Here is a 17670-nt window from a genome sequence, read left to right on the forward strand (position 1 = left end):
GTTAACCAATATTATTATGAATCAATCTTTTTTAAAACTAATTTTTGCTTAATAAAATAAGGAAAACAGATTAAAAGGTAAGTTCCTGTTCATTCCCTGATAACCTGAATTTGGTCTTGAATTTCCTTTAAGATACAGCGAGTCAATCAAGTTTTCTCTTCATTTTTGTCCAATTTTTTGCTCTCCGCCATCAACCATTTTTATCCTTATTATTGTACTTTTTTTACCTTTCTTCTCGAGTTGTTCATCTATTGCTCTGTTCAGTTTAACATTCAACTTTCACAATGAAAAATCTGTGAACATTTGAACATTTCCTATTAAACATTTTTTTTATATCATTCTATATCATTTGATTGTTCCTTCAGGGAAAAGAGTAAAAGTTGTATAAGAAGAAATGTTTTTCTTTTGCCTTTTAACATTCTAATGACAATAATATGTTAATGTTTACTTCAATTTTACCTTGATATAATTGTACAGTTATATTTACCTGAAAATGTGAAAGTAAACAGTTGATGACGTCTAAACGTTTTTCTGCCCAATTCAGTGGATCATTTACATCAAATATTGATATTGCCATTGTTTGATACATTTTCCTCATTAATTGTTTCTCCAAGCTTCAAGTTAGATTGTGACTTGAAAGGGTTTTGATAGAGATTTGTCAATTTTTACATTTCGATTACAATTTACAAGCAATTGTAGTTAATTGAGTTAAATTAGTAAATTTGTGCTTAGAGATTGAGGGAAAGTTTCCTTTGATTCTCAAATGTAATTTGATTAATTGTGTGATGAGAAAATTTGGTAATGAAAGAATCAAACTGATTAGATTGATTGCGAGTGGAAGCAGAAGAGAAGTTGGATAAGATGGATTCACTGTTGACGGATTTAATTGTTGCTGCTTGTTAATCATTTGATGTGTGACAATTGAACAGCAAAAAAAACGACGCTTCTAATGTGTTAACCAGTTTTGCCAATATTATGACTGTTGACGAAAGTAACATGAAAGTTAAATGGTTTGAGAAGACGATCACGATGGTAATGTTGATGATGTTGAGCCTTGTCTGGATTGAAAAATTGTCTTTTCGAGGTTTACTGATTGTCGAAGTGAAATGGTTGAGATACAATTGGCACGTAAAGTAGGTTAAGAAAAACGCTTTTTTGAGAGAAAATTTTAAAAGTAAAAACACGTTATTCTCACTCCTTCTTTTCTTTACCATTTTCTTTAGTCTTTTTCGTCGTCATCTTCTCTTTCCATCATTCCATTCATGTTGTTCATCTGAAAAGAAACAAAAGAGGGTGAGATTGAAGTATTACAAGAATAAGAATAAAAGAAAGGAGTAAATTGGAAGATTACCGTTTTTCCTTAACAGTAATCAAGGTCAGGCTTTACAGAATCAAGTTCAGCTGATTGTCATCTTGTGCGCTTTTCTCATCTTCATCTCTCTCCCAACTCACTTCAATTTGTCTTCTTTTTCATTATCAACTTGGTATTCATTTCAAAACTCATCCTGTATCTGGTCTATCAACTGAATGATTTAATGACCTGATTTCGTCCATGTCATCCGTTTCTTCCAAATCTTTTTTTCTCCTTCTTCTTCTTCTTGCCACTTAACTTCTCTTTCAAAGGCTATCTGATCATCTTGATGATGATTCAAGTGAATGAATGAAATAAAGGGAATAAAGATGAACAAATCATGGAATCATGCTTCAGATAACAAGTTACTAGCTACGCCTTTCGCCAATCATAAACTACTTATTGGAGTACAATTGTTTGTTTATAATGTTAGATTATCGTCTTGATCATCATCATCACTCCTATCATTATCAGCATCTTTTCCTTTAAAGAGAAGAAGAAGAAAAAAAGAAATCAATTAATTCATTTGCTATGAAATTTGAAAGGAATGTAAATATTTTTCAGGAACCTCTCGAAATTTAAATGCAAAATAAGGTGAACATGGTTGAAAATGCATTCTAATTGGTTTAGATTTTGTTTAACTTGGATTCGTATGGATATTTTGCTAGAGTCAATTGCTTAAATATCAACTTAAATATCATTTTTCAATTTATGCACAATTTTCAATGGATTATCGGCAATTTCAATTGTTTAAGTGCAACTGGTTCAGAAAGATTTAGCAATCTCTGTTGCTTTTTGCTGCTTTTGCTTTTCAAAGATTTTTCAAATTCCCAAATTAAAATAAATTGATACCAATTAATATTAATTGGTAGCAAACGGACATAACTAGGGATGTGAATGCTTTTGTTACTTTAACTGCATCACAGTTTTGCTTTTCATTTGTATCTCGGTGGTAAAACATACTGAACTTGAATTTGATCTTGAAAAGAACGGAACTTGAAAAATGATCAGAACGGAACGAAACGGATAGTTCAAGTTGAACGCAATGCGAAAAGAGGTTTTTTTTGCATGAAAAAGTAAACCTTTTTAGCATAACGTTTTACTCAGAACGTTGTCTTCATTAAAATGGGCATAAAAGAAGGTAAAAAAGTGTCAAATAAGCAATAGGCTAAGAAGATGGAAATGAATAGAATGAATAGAATCGCAAAATCGTCCAGAAATGTAAGAATAAGAAGAAAAAAGATTATGATGATAATGATAGTTGTAGATGATAATAGATTTAGGCTATCAAAAGTGAACCATTAGATGTTGATGGTCGACGTTCCGTGAAGCAAAAAGGTAAAAGCTAAGGTTAACCTGAGAAGTAAAAAAAAAGTGGCCCTAGTGGTTGTCACCTTTTTTTGGCCATTTTTTGGCATCCCTTTAATGATCTCATTTTATGCACTACATTCACAATACCAACAGTGTTTGTGTGTTCAGTCTGGTTCACAAAAATTCACCCCAACAGTCAACCGTCCAAATAAATGGGAGAATCTGGAAAAAGAAAGCGCAGAGAAGAAAAAGAAGAAAAAAAATGACAAAAAAAAGATAAAAATAAAATGCTTAGATAAGGTGAGTATATCGACACCTACAATTACTTTTGATGGTCATGATGATGGTCATGATAATGATTATATTTGTGGGTTCATACCAGTTCTCTGTAAATAAAATGCTCATCTTAAATAACATGGTATTAGGAAAGAAAAAGGTTGAATCATTATCATGATAAAGATCAAATTGATGGTCGCCATTTTCATTATTTACCATTAAAGGTATAAAGCTTGACTTATGTCCGTTTCACTGATGATTTATTTGATTTTAAAAATGATCATTCTTTAAACAGATTAAATGTAATGAACACGGACGTAGCCTGTCAATTGGTTAATTTTGCTTGTGGCTTTGTCTAAATTATAATAACATTAAGTACGTGTATATATAAATATTATTGGCTCCCATCATCACCTTGATGTAAGATTTGCCGAAAATTCACTCAACCAAATTCAAGTTGGCCTATTGGCATTGAAACAGTGACCTCAATCGGCAATTTCAATTTCTTTAAGTTACTTACCTTTCTTTTTTAGAGTACTTTTTTTGTAGTTTCTGTTGTTGTTATTTCTTGCTTGCTTGGTTATTTGTTGCTGTTGTTGTTGCGATGTGTGTTGTCTCTTGTGAGTTGATGTTACCTGTTTCACTCCCTTTTGGCGCTCCTCTCTTTCCTTTCTTTCCTTTCTTCTCTTTGCTCTGTCCGTTTTTTGTATCTTTCTTGTGATGCCTTTAAAATTGTATCATCTGTTTTGGTTAACATCGGCTAATATTGGGTAATATCATCCTTTTTGGGTAACAACAGCAACAAGTTTGCTTCAATGAAGTTGAATACTTTAATTCAAATCTTATCGGGATCCTCTGTTTACCACATTGTTTCTTGTCTGCTTGTCAATTGGAAAATGTTAACCAGACGAGAAAACGTTTGCTTTTGATTTGCCATTTTTGTCTTTTCATCTTTTCCACTTGCCATCCAACTTGCTGGTTTAAACATTGTTATTAACTTGCCAGTTCATTTGAATTGGTAATAATAATTATTATTTAAATAATATTCAGATAAATGTTAATAACAAGTGATGTTGTTGTGGTCGATGAAATAAACGAAGACATAAAGTAATGAACTCTTTGGCATTGACAAAAATTGAACCTCTTAAACAAGTGAAAGGCAAGATTTTGGCAGCAAAAAAAAATCCAGAATGCAATATTAATCCAAGTACTGTCAACAGGCAACTTGGGCCTGATAATCGATAATGAAGCTTTGTCAAACCAAAAACGCATTGTTTCTTGATTTCGCACTTTAAGCAATTCTTTTTACTCAGTCTTATGGTATATTTATACCCTTTCTTGGCAGTTCGTGGGCTATCTGATTTAGCATGAATATCAATGATACAATCCTCAATTATTTGCTTTTTGCCACTTTTGGCCGATTTCTGGAAGTATTTCAAATGTTTCTTGCAACAAGAGCCTTCCTGACTAGTTGAGCGTTGAGAGGCAGGTAAGTTTTGAGATTCATTAAATCCACCGATTGAACCATGGGATGATCCATAGGAACTAGAAAACGCTTGTGGCTGAGAAAAATTATCAAAACTTTGATTCTTTGAGTTGTCCAATGATTTTAATTGAAAAATATTATCTTGTGATCTTTGAAAATTTTGATTTTGAGATCGTTGAGACTAATAGCAACTGAGTCTTGATGAGTTGACGCTATGAATTCAGGAAGCGGTGTAGTTTGAGAAGCTAAGAAAGTGTAGAAAAAATTCGAAAAATGTTAATGAATAGCTTTTTCAAAAATCAGAAAATTAGCTATAAAAATGACTTATATGATAGATTAACCATTTTATGTTAAGCAGTAGACCATAATATGAAATATTTAATCAGATCTAATCCAAGTTGAACAGATTTCAGTATTGAGAAAGTTTAACCAATCTGGAAGATGGCGCTGTTTAATATGAAATACAGTACCGTTAGATGGCGTGATGAATGTTTTTTATGATACTCTTTGGTTAGGTGTGAGGCAAGGAAAACTGAATTTAGTTGCTGCTTGTAATTGTATAGGTGTTGTTGATTTTTCATAACTTAAAACATCTTCATGATCAGATTCAGGAGCCAAACTGTTTGGTTTAGTGTTTTGATCTCAAAAACACTTTTAAAGTATAATCAATTATATCTTTCATGAAACAATCTTATTTTTGTATAACCTGACTTATTTTTTGTGTTTATGTCAGTTGACCATCTTATCAATATTTGTGTTTAAGGTACGAGACAAGTCAAACAGCAAACCTAATGCAGTCCACTGACTGCTGCAACATACCCTTGGAGATTTATTAATTTATCCTTACCTACATTTTACCTTAATTTTTCTCTGTCTCTCAATCTTTTTTCTCTTTCTTCATCTCTCTATTTCTCTTTCTTGTTCTTTTTCTTTCTACTTTTTTTCCCTACCTCTGTCTCTCTCTTTCTCTGTGTATTGTGTGTGTGCGTCTTCTCTATTCATCATCAACATCATCATAATCATAATCATCACCATCATCAACATCTACATCAAATATCCATTTTTTGTATTTTCTTTATCTTCAATTTTTTCTACACTTCTGTTCCAATGTCTGTCGTATCCACAGGAATGGAAACCAACATTACCCTATGGCAGTTTTTGTTGGAATTACTTTTAAATAATCAGTATAAACAAATCATCACTTGGACCAATACTGATGGTGAATTTAAATTGGTAAATGCCGAGGAAGTTGCCCGTCTATGGGGTTTAAAGAAAAACAAACGCAACATGAATTATGATAAACTAAGTCGTGCTCTTCGTTACTATTATGATAAAAATATCATTAAAAAAGTGCTCGGACAAAAATTTGTTTATCGATTTGTGGCTTTCCCTGAAATTATTAAAATGGAAAATAAGATTCCTTTCCATGTTAAAATGGAAAGTATTTCTAATGGTTCTATGGGTGGGAATGGATCACCAGTGGAAAATATTATGCCATCCGGTATTCCTGGAGGTCCAATTGGTAGTCCACTAAGTGGAGAATCTAATTCAAATGCAAGTAATGCCAGCAATGGTGGTCCAAACAGTCCCACCATGCCGAACAATTTAAACAAGCATATTGCTAATTTGAGAGACTTAAATCTAAATAATGGGAACAATCATCATCCTCACCATAAATTTTTGATGCCTTCTAATGTTCCTCCACTCACCTTAAACTATCCCGGTGGATCTCCTTCACCTTCTCTTGAACCAACTGACCTCTCATGTAAAAGCTCACCTCGTTCTAGTAGTCGTAACAGTAATCATTACAATGGAGGCATCGGTCTCTTACCAATGAATCTTAACGGCAAACGTTTCAATGAGATTGATACTGAATCAATCAGTGATGAGATTGACAGTGACGGAGGTACCAGTAATGGTAGTTCCAACAAAAAGACAAAAGTACATCTTCTTGGCTCATCTTCTCGCTCGCCTTCACCTTCATCAGCAGCTTCTGAAGCATCATTACCAGTTAGTGAAGAGGACAACGGGTCACCTATTAACCTAGTACAATCATCAAGGAGTCGTGATTTCTCAAGAGAACGTGATTCTGACTCTTCGAGCAATACAAGAGATACAAATAATAACAACAACACTAATGGATTAAACAATAGTTCGCGCAAAGCAAAACCCAAACCACCACCGATAACGGGTATTTATTCATTGATTAATAATATCTTAGTATTTCTCTGCATTTTTACAATCTACCAGATTTGTGATTCCCCCCTCTTAACCAGTGATTGTGTATATTTGCTCTGTCATCTCCAAGTTATTGTATCAAACTCTTTATTACAAACATTGTTGGTAGTGATAGCTAAGGTGCTTGATGTACTTGAAAAATAAGTAACAGCACATCTGAAAAGCAATTACTTAGAATCTGATTCCGTTTTCTTATCGTTCTTGTGACTTGATTAATCCGGAATGATAATTGTAGTCATTTTCAGGAAACTTTTGTTTCGTATATTTATTTTAACAGCTTATTAATATTTCTTTTTACCATCAAGAGTCTTCTTTTGTCAAATCTTTCTATTTGATTTTATTCTCATTTTTGGTCTACTGATAATAGATAAAAAGTTGTTGACAAATTCGTTTCCAGTCATTGTCTTCTAAATCTTTTATTGTCTTTCATACCTAGTTATCTATTTAACTAGAGAATCAGACGAGAGGGGAATTGTAGCCCATTAACACATTTTAACAAATGCCTTGAGATGTACAACTTCGTTATAAATTTGAAAAACACAAATTAATGACATTTTTCCTTCTTTTTTTAGGAATTCCAACGAGTCCCACAAGACTAGGAGCAACTTACGCTTCATCACTTCAGACACCGATAGTCACATTTGCATCTCCTTTTTTCAATACAAAAAACACAACTCCTGCAGGATTATTACCCTCGGCGGCTGCAGCATTTTCATTCTGGAACTCATTGTCACCTCTTATTCTGAGTCCAAGATATGGTCCTGGATCACCGGCTGCTACACCAACATCTAGTTCCAATCATTTCCAATTTCCCGTTGGACATCATTTGAGCAGTAATCATTCCTCACCACCAGGATCTGCACTTAATTTACTACCTTCTTCATCAAGTCTAAATCCATTAACGCCTTACTCATTGTCTCCCCTTCTTGCCTCTTCACCTTTTTCAACGTTTGACCCACAGATGTTGTTCTCTCCATCACCATCATCTAAATCAATCTCAGTCCTTCAATAACACACTTTTGAAAACTTTCACTTTCTTCCACTTTCTCATCCTCTTTTCCTTTTCATCAAGAGTAACTACAATCTGTGAATATGTCTATCTTTTTTTTCGCTTTCTGAATAAGAAATTAATCAATATTTGTATTTAAATTACATATAATGATACGTTGTTAAATAGTCACTTATTGAGATTGTTGTGATTCTAGTTTGAACCAGTGATTCGGTTTCTCCGGTTTAACTTAAGTGTCTTGATTAAACAATCAACGGAATTTATTTTTCTTGTTCTAACGATTCATCTTTGTGATTATCATCTCAATAACAATTAACTTAAACTTTCCCTTGAAATTAATTTCCTCTCATTTTTTGCCATCAATGTTATTCAAATTATTTTACCAGTTTTGACCTTTTTGTTAACTATAGCCATTAATATCTTATCTTGATCGTTTTACTTAGGATATAAACTAATTGATATTCCCAAAATGATCAAAGAATTTATCTTTCTTCTCCATTTTAAAAGACTGTGGTGATGATCTCGGAAGATAATGACAAGTGATTTCACTAATTTTCAAAAGTAAACACCAGATATCAGCCGATCAGTCTTGCTCTTCCTTTGAACATGGCTATGATTTGCTTTGACAAGAACAAGGAAGATGTTTATTCATAGTTAATGATCGATTGTTATTACATATTTCATCAGGAGATAATCTAACCAAAAGATTAAATCAGAAGATGAAAATATTTAACATTTCAACAGCCAAAAGACAATCTTTTACAGTAAAAGCCAATCCTTTTCATCACTTAACCCCTAATCAAGCTTAAATTTCTGAACACAATTTCCATTGATTTCAATCAATGTAATGTTAATATAATCATCTTGAGCAACAATCATGTTAATTGTTATGTTATTAACAATGATATTTAATATGTGTTTACATTCAACGTGAAAAATTGTTTAACAAGAAACTGTTTCAATTTACAAGTGGAAGTATATTTGAAAATTATTGAAACCCATGAATATTATGGGTTAAAATGAAACCGGAATTTGGGTCAATGGATAACAAGAACCAATGAGAACGGAAATGATATAAAAAAGGAAATAAATTGAAATATTTAAATATAAATATTAAAAAAAAAGTGTTCCTTTTCACTAAGGGAAACTCATAATTCTTGAATATCTATTTTGTTGAAAATAATTTCAACTTTTCTGCCGATGTTGGTTGAAATGGCGAAAAATTGTCAATGGATTTGAAAAGAGAAAAGGAAAAGAGTAAAACCTTGGATTTTCAACGGAAGTTATGGAAGAGCGATGAATTTATCAACAAGAATTGGACAAATGGCTGATTGTTGTCATGATAATTACTATCCGTATTAATGGTCGGTCAAGCTGGTAACGAATGAAAAATGAAATTCTCTATCATTCTTTTGGAACATTCGTTTGAAATTTACTGATTGGTTAAAGGAAAGCACAAAGGTTCATGGTTAATGAATTAAAGAATCAAACAAAATGGATTGATAGAATTGAATCTTCTGCCAACGCAAATAATGTTTACCATTATATTTTGTATCATTATTAGTATAATTGTATAATTCGTTGATTAACGCTCACACAACCAGCAACCTACAATTAATCAACCAACGCTTTATAATCACTGACAAACGATGATGGAAACGGCTAGAAATTAATAATCAAAAGATGTTAGTCTTGTGCTTTTCAATTTATCAGCAACAATTTGGACTCGACAACAACACCATTTCATTTCAGCAGAAAATCGGAAAATGTTTGATTATTTTTTTTCTCTCCATTCAAGGACAATTTCATTCTCTAATTGTTACTTTAGCTGTTTTGTTTCAATGCAAAGACTCCGTTGAACTCGCATTAGACATAACCAGGTTTAATCAGCGATCGGGAATTCCTGGCAATGTTGTCAAGGATTCATCAGAATAACTGAAACCTGAAGATGTTAATTTATGCATTAAACTTGTGACTAACCGATACTGAAAAGCTGGAAATGGTTAGAAAGTCAATCTTGAATGTTGATTGTTTCCTTATCCGTTAAGATTAGAGCAACAGTTATCGGTTTAATATTGCAGATGAATGATGCAAGTAATCAATTGTCTAACAATTACCAGTTTCATTAGCTAATGTTGACCAAAAAATTGAACATTAGATGAAAGGTTCAGCTGACAGGGTCAACAGTGAGAACAGATGATTTTATTCAACAATAGTGATTATATTTATTCACCTTTTCTCGTCATTTATCTGTTATATCAAAGTTGACTATTTTCATTCACTAATTACTTTGTACACATCTTTTGTAACTTGAAATCTCTGTAAATCACTTTTCATATCAACTGTAACAGTTGATTGTGTATTATTGTTGAACAAGTGGAAACCTTGAAAAAGTCACCGAAGTGAATATTTTTTTTGCTTCTTCTTCTTCTTCTTGATCTATCATTTGATGATGATTATGGTGTTGACGATCCAATCGATGACACAACTATTAACTAAATTTAATGATAATGGAAAGGAAAAGGAAAAGTTGACATTAAGATATAAATTGAAATTGATTCACATTTACTGAGGGAAACAAAATTTTCACTGATTAATATCAATGATAATCGTAAAGAAATGAGTTAAACAAGGATCAATTGGTAATCTGATTGCAATTGATTTTCATTTCTTTTCAAATTGCTAATAACTTCCACAGATTGTTGAGTTTTTTTCAATCGTCAATTCAATAATCCTGATTACCTTTTTGTTGACTTTTCCCCATTGTTATAATTATCACAATCAGAGGATTGATTTTAATCAACAGGCGAAAAATTTCCGGTTCTTGTAACTTTAATTAAACAATGGTAACAAATGTTTCAACGTTGACAATGTAATAGTAAATAATGAGTGAAACTGAAATAATCATGATAATGAAACTTTAAACTATCAGTTGAAATAAGAAGGAAACCAAGGAATTGTTTCAATTATTGACTTGATTAATGGGATGAGATGAACAGTGAATCAAGATAAACAGAGGATGATGTAAACAACCATTTAATTGGTTTGACATAAAGATTGTTGTTTAATTGCGGTTAGTTGGCGAAATCAGGTTTAAGTGTTTACTTCAGTTGCTATGGAAATAAAAATATCATCTTAAAAGTATTGTTGAGCTGGAAATTAACTGTTACATTTGAAGGCCTTGAAATGTTCTGAATTCAATATCTTTTCATTGAATTATTAATTATTGCCAAGTGTTGAAAGTGTCTTGCATTTTGTAGGTTAGTCTCGTTATCATTTTAAATGGAACTGGGTGAGAAATCGATTGCAATGGCGACAGTGAATTGAATCATCGGTGAATCAATTGTTGATGAGAGATTTGTGCAGATTGTACATGGTGATTAGCTGTGAGATGATCAAGATTCTGCTTCTTTTTGCTTTTGCCAGGTTTACTGTGAAAAGAAATGAACAAATGATTAGTATCTCTATTGATTAACTGTGCAACTGTCAAAGTTATTATTGTCTCTTCTCACTAATTGTTATTAATATAATCATAATCATTATAACTTACTTTCTTTTAAAACCAAGTCAATCAAGAATCAGGGTTTACATCAAAGGAGGACAATTTGATTAAATTCAATCAACGGCTGTTATTGGAGCAAAAATTTACTGTCTCTTGTTATTTAATAACATTATTGTTTCTTGCTGATAATATTTCAAATTTTAAACCATATTGCTTCAGATTTTTGTTGCGGTTGGATGAGATTTTACTTTGTGATTTCAATTTTCCTGACAATGTCATCAGCATCTACTTTAGGTGAGATACTCAGTTGGATTCATTTTTTAGAGGAACGACGTTTGAATCGACTTGAAGAGTTGTTTTTCAACATGTACAGTTGAACACCAATAGCGCAAATTAGAAACAGTGAAAGTATATATTTGGCGAATTTATACACTGCTGAAGAAGCTTCAATACTAACACCTAGTTTAGAATCGATTGATGGCTTTAGCCCTTTTTTCCATCGGGCAGCATTCGGAGTTTCATCAGCTCCACCTATACAGTCCGCTTTATCATCATTCAGAGATTTTTTTGTCACACAAGGACCACCAAAGCATCTCCAATCTAATTTTTTTGGACAACTGAAATTCGGATCTGAAGAGAGTCAAAATTTAAAACATAATTAGTACTTTTTGAATAATTTCAGCCAGTAATTTGATAAATCACAGGTGACTGGACGAGATTATGATGTATACATATATAAAAAGACACAAAATTGTCTATATTTAGTGCTGTAACCTTATCTAATAGCAATGGGTTTAAATTGATGCATATAATAAGATGTTCAAACTTACCGCAACCGTCAACTTCACATTGGTGATAATAAAAACACTCCTCATAAAATTTTGCACAACGGATCCCAGTTTTCAAGTAACATGGCAATTCATCTATTGCACATTTATGCTTTAAAATTTTTTTCTCCTGAGGTTGACAATCATGCCATTCGTCGATCGAATAATCACAGTCAGCAACACCATCACAAACTTTGCTCTGTGGGATGCATTTTGCAGAGGAACAACGAAACTCCTTGGGTTGACAAACCTTAACTGATATGGAAAGAATAGGAGAAATACAAAACATCAGTTTGTGAATAAAAAACATGCATCTGATGAGCAATCATTCAGATTATACTTTTCTTTTAACTTACAACAAGCTCTTCGATTATTTTTGGAATGACAATAGCGATGTTGGACAAAGTCTATCAAAGATGAAACACAGTAGCCTGATGATGCTCTAAACTGGCCTGTAGGACAATCTAGAAAGATAGATAAAGGAATAAATAAATAAATGGCTTTAATTTGATACAAAAAAGGTACTTACTGCACGAACGTTCATCAGAGGCATCAGGACAATTGGGAATGCCATCGCAACGATACTCTAAAAAAATTAACTTTGTTTTATCAACACAAAGAAATAGGTCAAGTTCAACATTTTGGGTTGCGTCGAAAAGTGAAGAGTTAACCTGCAAACTTGAGTTTATAACTGAAAGCACAATGAAGGCGAGAAAAAATAAATTAGAGTTGGAAATCATAATTGACAAAAAATGACATAGCTTGAGCATTTCGTGATGAGGATTTTAATAATTTCATTTTTACACGATTTGAAAAGATTGAATTGATAGAATCCATAAACGGGATTTAAAGTTTTCCCTCTAAAATCAGCTTCAAGTTGATAGAGTCGGGCTTCTAAAGCATTAAAGACAAATCAAAACTCAATACAATAGATGGCAGCTTAGAAGCTGTAATACTGTAATACTCCGGCATTTTTTGGTTAAAAAATAAATTAGACTTTTTTGTTTGTTTTGAAAGAAGCAACCCGCAAGAGCACCAAATACCAATGGTTAAATGCTCTAGAATACACTGAATCCTCCGAGCAAAGATTCAGAATTTAGTTCGGTATAAGAACACACTGAACGCTGGGATGAATCAGAAAACACTCGAAATGATTTCATCTCAACATTGATTGAATAGCCGAGTCGTAAGAAAAATGATACCTGAAGTTAATCAACACCAAACACTATCAATACCACTGACACCCTAAAAAATACACATCATTGCAGTCGAAGGAAGAAGCGGAATATCTCTGAAATGATTCTTCCACCTTGATAATTTTCACACAGTTTTCCTCATTAATTTAAAACAAATTTTGCAACTTATTAAACTATGAACTAACTAAGTGAACTTTAGCTATTCTGTGCATGGCATATCTCATCGTATCCGTTGTAGACTCGAATAAAACTGAACGGATTCGCTCCTCATCATGAGTGATTTTCATTCTTGGATTAGCGATATCCTCGATCCTGTAACAAGGAGAAAGAAATAAAATTTGCAAACTGTGATGATTCTTTGAGGTTCAGATACTAAACTTGACTAATTGATCAAGACGACGATTGCTTGGCTCGATTAATTTTGCATGAATAATCTGTTGTTCATTTTATTATCGTTGGCCAAGAGATGGCTCTCATTCAAATTTCAGGCCTGAACTATTAGAGTTAAAAGTAGAAGTAGACTGTAACCATCCTAAATAAGAAAGCTTAGCAATACTTGTAGTTAACTGGATCATCATAAGCTGATAGTTTTTTCTTTTCAATTTTAACAGGTAAACTTGATTACTGTGAAATGTCTCATTCTTTGTCCGTCATCTTTATCCTGATTGTCCTTGGATCCATGTGTAATGGACAAACTATGAGATTAACAAAGCGCAATTCGATTTCGAGTAAGTAAATTTGAAGTGACTCTTTCATTAGTAGAAAATTATCTGTTGACGCAACAGAAATTAAATTAAATTGAATCTTTAACTAAAAAATGAATTTTAAAATTTTTCTATAGATGCTGGTGTTTCTAAAAATTCGGAAAATTCAGCCTTAGAGTCGAGCTGCGTAGTTGACTGTCGATGTGAGTAACTCTATTCAACCCATTTATCCATCAAACGTCAGTTCATCTTTAGAGAGCAACAGCTGTCATTGAGTTGGCCCAAATCCTTATTCAGTAACGCAACCTGTGACTATTTCTCATGAGATCTTTCATTTTATCATTTCTGATCCAGGTCGATGTCCAGAGAGTCAGCAGAGATCTACCAATCCAATTCATGATGGTATTGATCAAATTCCAGAGCAAATTCACAATGCCTTTTCTTCTCAAATAAGAGAAGCCGATATAATCCCTGAAACTGCTTGGTTATCAATTATTTGAAGCACAGACATGCTTGCAGTTGTCCAATAAATGCATTAACCAATCCTGTGAACTCTGGAAAATTTGAACAGTTTATCGCATAATGCTCAGTTTGTGGTATAAATCAATATCATAAACGTTAAATTGGTGAAAAATGCTTACAGTTTTATAAAATAATTTACTAACTTAAATCAAACAAATGTATATTAGTTTGAAATGCAAGTAAATTTCATAGCTAGCTTAGTGAATAATATTATAATAATGTAACAATATTTCGCACGAAAACGTAAATTGCACAATTCACGAGTTAAAATTATTTAAAAATAAAGTCTTGATGACCCATCTTGAAAGCTATCTATAATGAACTTATTTTATGTAATAATTTCTTTTACCTTACACTTTCATAAAATAATGTTCATCAGACTTTCCTGGAATAAAAGGAAACTTGATGTATAAATTAAAATTTTAGTGTCCGATTGGCTGCTGGGCATTCGCTGTACACAGAGAAATTTTCTAGCTTGCTTATTGCTCGCTAACAAGGTAAATTTGGAAAATATGTTGCTAATCATTTAAACCAACAATTTCCTTGATTGTAACTCTTGAACTGCTTTTCTCTTTAATAATTTAACATGTCTGAATAGGTAGTACGATTGACGTGATCAACTGTTATTTACGTCAAGTGAAATCTACTCTACAAATAAGCAAGGTATAAGATACTGTAAATTTCATGTGAAATTTTTTCAAAAATTTATATTAAAAAGTTAATCAGTTTCTTTTTTCTTTCTGAGTTTCAATTTCCCTCTTCTTGTTTCCGTTACTTCGAAATTCACACAATTACAGGGAGCTGAGTGAAAATATTACAGAAAAAAATGGATAGAGAGAGTGAGAGGACGAGAGATTGGAAAAAATGAGGACAACAATTAACCCATAGGGCTGACCCATTTATAGGTTCCATAAAATTTGAATCCATACGAAGATTGAACAATATCTGCTTGCTTAGGCCCACGCGAACCATATGTGTAAGGCAATGGTACCACTCTTTGTTCCTCGATTTGGTGTAGAAATGGTGTAAATATCCTCCAAGCTTCAGAGAGCTCATCACTGCGAACAAAGTGCATCTGAGATCCAACGAAAACATCCAACAATAATCTTTCATAAGCATCAGGAACCAACGCATCTTTATAACGATGTCTATAACTTAAATCCAATTCAGTCTCTTCCATATTATCCATTGACATACCGGGTGTTTTTGTCATTAATTTAAGGTAAACAGCTTCACCGGGTTGTACACGTATAACAAGTTCATTTCTTTTACACTGTCCTTGGAAAATATCACCGGATATGTCTCGATATTGGATACGGATTTCCGCTTTTCTTTCGTTCAGAGCTTTACCACATCGAAGGAAAAAGGGAACACCATCCCAACGTTCATTTTGAATCCTTGCGACAGCCATGGCGAAAGTAGGTGTAATAGAATCATTAGCAACAGTTGGATCATCTCGGTATCCCAATCTTGCTTCAGAACCCTCTTCAGCGGTTTCATCACCAATATACTGACCCAGAACTACATCTTCCAATTTGATTGGTTGCATACTCCTTAAAACTTTTACTTTTTCATTTCTAATATCTTCAGGGTCAGTAGAAACTGGCCGCTCCATAGCCACTAGACAAAGTACTTGAAGAAGATGGTTTTGCATGATATCTCGTATGATACCACTTTGATCGAAATAGCCACCCCGACCGTAAGTACCGAAAGGTTCTTTAAAGGTTATGGTTACAGATGAAATATTATCTCTATCCCATGTTGAAGCAAATATTTTGTTGGCAAATCTTAGAGTTATAACATTCTGAACCATTTCTTTTCCCAAGTAATGGTCTATACGATAGATTTGAGATTCTTCGAACAATGAGGCTAAGTGTTTGGATAACTCTTCTGAAGAATCAAAATCATGTCCAAAAGGTTTCTCAATAACCACTCTATTCCAGCCAGTTGATGTCATCACATGTCTTCGGATATTCTGAGTTACCGGTGCGAATACACTTTGGGGTAAGGCTAAGTAGAACAGTCTGTTGGCGGTATCTCCTCGAAAAGATTCTGTATAACTTGCATACTCGTTTAACTTTTGGAAATCGCTTTCTTTATCATAAGCACCACTCACGTAACTATTGCGACTCCAAAATAAGTCCCAAAGTGTAGCTTCTTCGGATTCAATTTTGACATGCTTTGCAACCTGTTCCTTAATTTGTTCAACTTGAATAGATGAGCGAGCATAACCAATCAAGAGCACACTGTGATTGATGTTACTCCTTTTAAATAAGTTCCTGGAAGAAAAAAGTAGAATAAAAGAAACAATTAATATCACAATTAACTTGTCATTATGAGCAAATGCAATCCCACTTACTAACCATAAAGTGGGATAGATCTTTTTCTTGGCCAGATCACCCTGGAAAGAGATAAGAAAGTGGAATGCATCATTAAAACATAGGGTTGAATAAAGATTTAGGTTAATGGATTGACAACGGGATCACCTTCAAGTCAGGTTAGAGGGTAAAGGGTAAAATATTGAGCAATATAATCTCTTAAACAGGAGGTAATCTTTTCCTCAGTAAAAAAACCAATTGTCATCCTACTCACCGAAGCTCCAAAAATGATTACAGTTGTATTAACCATTGTGTATTAGATGAAAATAACAGAGTTAAACACCGACAAGGACAAAATGTAATTAAATAACTAATCAAGAAGATAATTACAATAAAAATAGAATAAGAAAAAATAAACAAAATAAACAAAATTAACAATAACAACCAGATGAAGTAACAACGAAGACTAACAACACAACACAGTGAGAGAGGGAAAAGAGTGAGTTAAAAAGAGAGGTTAAATTGAAAATTGAACGAGCAAATACAAATTGGGAAAAAAAGACTGAACAGCAAGATATTGATTGATTTTAAATCAATTAAAAAATTGTGTGAACACTGCACTGAGAACTAAACATACAACTAAATGATGTACACAGTTGATAATTCAAACAAGTTGTACAAAAAACTCTTTTCCTCTCGTGAATCAACCTTCTCGTTGTTTCCAACTAAAACCCCTCTCCGCCTTTCTTATCACTTGATATTTATATCAATGCTGAATTGGCACCTCCTTGATTCACATGGTAAGAGGGTTTAAACACAACAATTAACTCGCTTCACTCACTTACTCTGATTGCTCCTCCTAATTTAGATAGCTCTTAAGCTTTGACGTGAATGAAACACGCTTTTTAAATGTTGAACTGATTGAAAAAA

General features: G+C 32.9%; 4 protein-coding genes and 1 long non-coding RNA gene across 6 annotated transcripts; 2 read left to right on the top strand and 3 right to left on the bottom strand.

Annotated features, from left to right (window-relative positions):
- Positions 1-1063: 1063 nt before the first annotated feature.
- On the bottom strand, positions 1064-2884 carry LOC149094521 (uncharacterized). Its single transcript, XR_016200918.1, has 3 exons — positions 2746-2884; positions 1352-1834; positions 1064-1273 (listed from the first exon to the last, which is right to left on the bottom strand). It is a non-coding gene; the product is annotated as an uncharacterized LOC149094521 (long non-coding RNA).
- A 2090-nt stretch (positions 2885-4974) lies between these two features.
- Positions 4975-7956, top strand: LOC107365619 (uncharacterized). Of its 2 annotated transcripts, XM_089270138.1 has the most exons (3): positions 4975-5187; positions 5551-6615; positions 7235-7956. In XM_089270138.1, exons 2-3 carry the CDS (start codon positions 5553-5555, stop codon positions 7672-7674), a joined length of 1503 nt encoding a protein of 500 aa, XP_089126264.1. In that variant the 5' UTR covers positions 4975-5187; positions 5551-5552; the 3' UTR covers positions 7675-7956. The 2 variants fall into 2 exon arrangements, with proteins under 2 accessions (XP_089126264.1, XP_015788637.1); XM_015933151.3 differs by having other exon boundaries at positions 4975-6615.
- Positions 7957-10632: 2676 nt separating this feature from the next.
- On the bottom strand, positions 10633-12902 carry LOC107365541 (uncharacterized). The gene is made up of 5 exons (XM_015933062.3): positions 12530-12902; positions 12357-12464; positions 12004-12255; positions 11222-11803; positions 10633-11102 (listed from the first exon to the last, which is right to left on the bottom strand). The coding sequence occupies exons 1-4, from the start codon at positions 12768-12770 to the stop codon at positions 11487-11489; spliced, it is 918 nt and encodes a 305-aa protein (XP_015788548.2). The 5' UTR covers positions 12771-12902; the 3' UTR covers positions 10633-11102; positions 11222-11486.
- Positions 12903-13705: 803 nt separating this feature from the next.
- Positions 13706-14733, top strand: LOC107365542 (uncharacterized). The gene is made up of 3 exons (XM_015933063.3): positions 13706-13924; positions 14038-14103; positions 14255-14733. Exons 1-3 carry the CDS (start codon positions 13828-13830, stop codon positions 14398-14400), a joined length of 309 nt encoding a protein of 102 aa, XP_015788549.1. The 5' UTR covers positions 13706-13827; the 3' UTR covers positions 14401-14733.
- A 369-nt stretch (positions 14734-15102) lies between these two features.
- Zw (glucose-6-phosphate 1-dehydrogenase Zw) lies at positions 15103-17467 on the bottom strand. Its single transcript, XM_015933061.3, has 3 exons — positions 17015-17467; positions 16786-16823; positions 15103-16701 (listed from the first exon to the last, which is right to left on the bottom strand). The coding sequence occupies exons 1-3, from the start codon at positions 17048-17050 to the stop codon at positions 15300-15302; spliced, it is 1476 nt and encodes a 491-aa protein (XP_015788547.1). The 5' UTR covers positions 17051-17467; the 3' UTR covers positions 15103-15299.
- Between the last annotated feature and the right edge of the window lie 203 nt (positions 17468-17670).

This window comes from Tetranychus urticae, chromosome 1 (assembly GCF_039701765.1).
Source record: "Tetranychus urticae isolate SD_2017Ah chromosome 1, NJAU_TeUrti_SD_1.0, whole genome shotgun sequence".
Lineage (NCBI taxonomy): Eukaryota > Metazoa > Arthropoda > Arachnida > Trombidiformes > Tetranychidae > Tetranychus > Tetranychus urticae.

What these genes read in the sequence shown, in the direction of transcription:
- LOC107365619 (XM_015933151.3), top strand. Translation starts at nt 5,532, where the DNA reads ATGTCTGTCGTATCCACAGGAATGGAAACCAACATTACCCTATGGCAG. An exon ending in CAAACCACCACCGATAACGG is followed by an intron (nt 6,616 to 7,234) that starts GTATTTATTCAT and finishes TTCTTTTTTTAG; the next exon opens with GAATTCCAACGAGTCCCACA.
- LOC107365541 (XM_015933062.3), bottom strand. Translation starts at nt 12,770, where the DNA reads ATGCTCAAGCTATGTCATTTTTTGTCAATTATGATTTCCAACTCTAAT. An exon ending in CTCTGATGAACGTTCGTGCA is followed by an intron (nt 12,465 to 12,529) that starts GTAAGTACCTTT and finishes CTATCTTTCTAG; the next exon opens with ATTGTCCTACAGGCCAGTTT. An exon ending in ATGTGAAGTTGACGGTTGCG is followed by an intron (nt 11,804 to 12,003) that starts GTAAGTTTGAAC and finishes GACTCTCTTCAG; the next exon opens with ATCCGAATTTCAGTTGTCCA.
- LOC107365542 (XM_015933063.3), top strand. Translation starts at nt 13,828, where the DNA reads ATGTCTCATTCTTTGTCCGTCATCTTTATCCTGATTGTCCTTGGATCC. An exon ending in AAAGCGCAATTCGATTTCGA is followed by an intron (nt 13,925 to 14,037) that starts GTAAGTAAATTT and finishes ATTTTTCTATAG; the next exon opens with ATGCTGGTGTTTCTAAAAAT. An exon ending in CTGCGTAGTTGACTGTCGAT is followed by an intron (nt 14,104 to 14,254) that starts GTGAGTAACTCT and finishes TTTCTGATCCAG; the next exon opens with GTCGATGTCCAGAGAGTCAG.
- Zw (XM_015933061.3), bottom strand. Translation starts at nt 17,050, where the DNA reads ATGGTTAATACAACTGTAATCATTTTTGGAGCTTCG. An exon ending in TAATCATTTTTGGAGCTTCG is followed by an intron (nt 16,824 to 17,014) that starts GTGAGTAGGATG and finishes ATCTCTTTCCAG; the next exon opens with GGTGATCTGGCCAAGAAAAA. An exon ending in AAGATCTATCCCACTTTATG is followed by an intron (nt 16,702 to 16,785) that starts GTTAGTAAGTGG and finishes TTTTTCTTCCAG; the next exon opens with GAACTTATTTAAAAGGAGTA.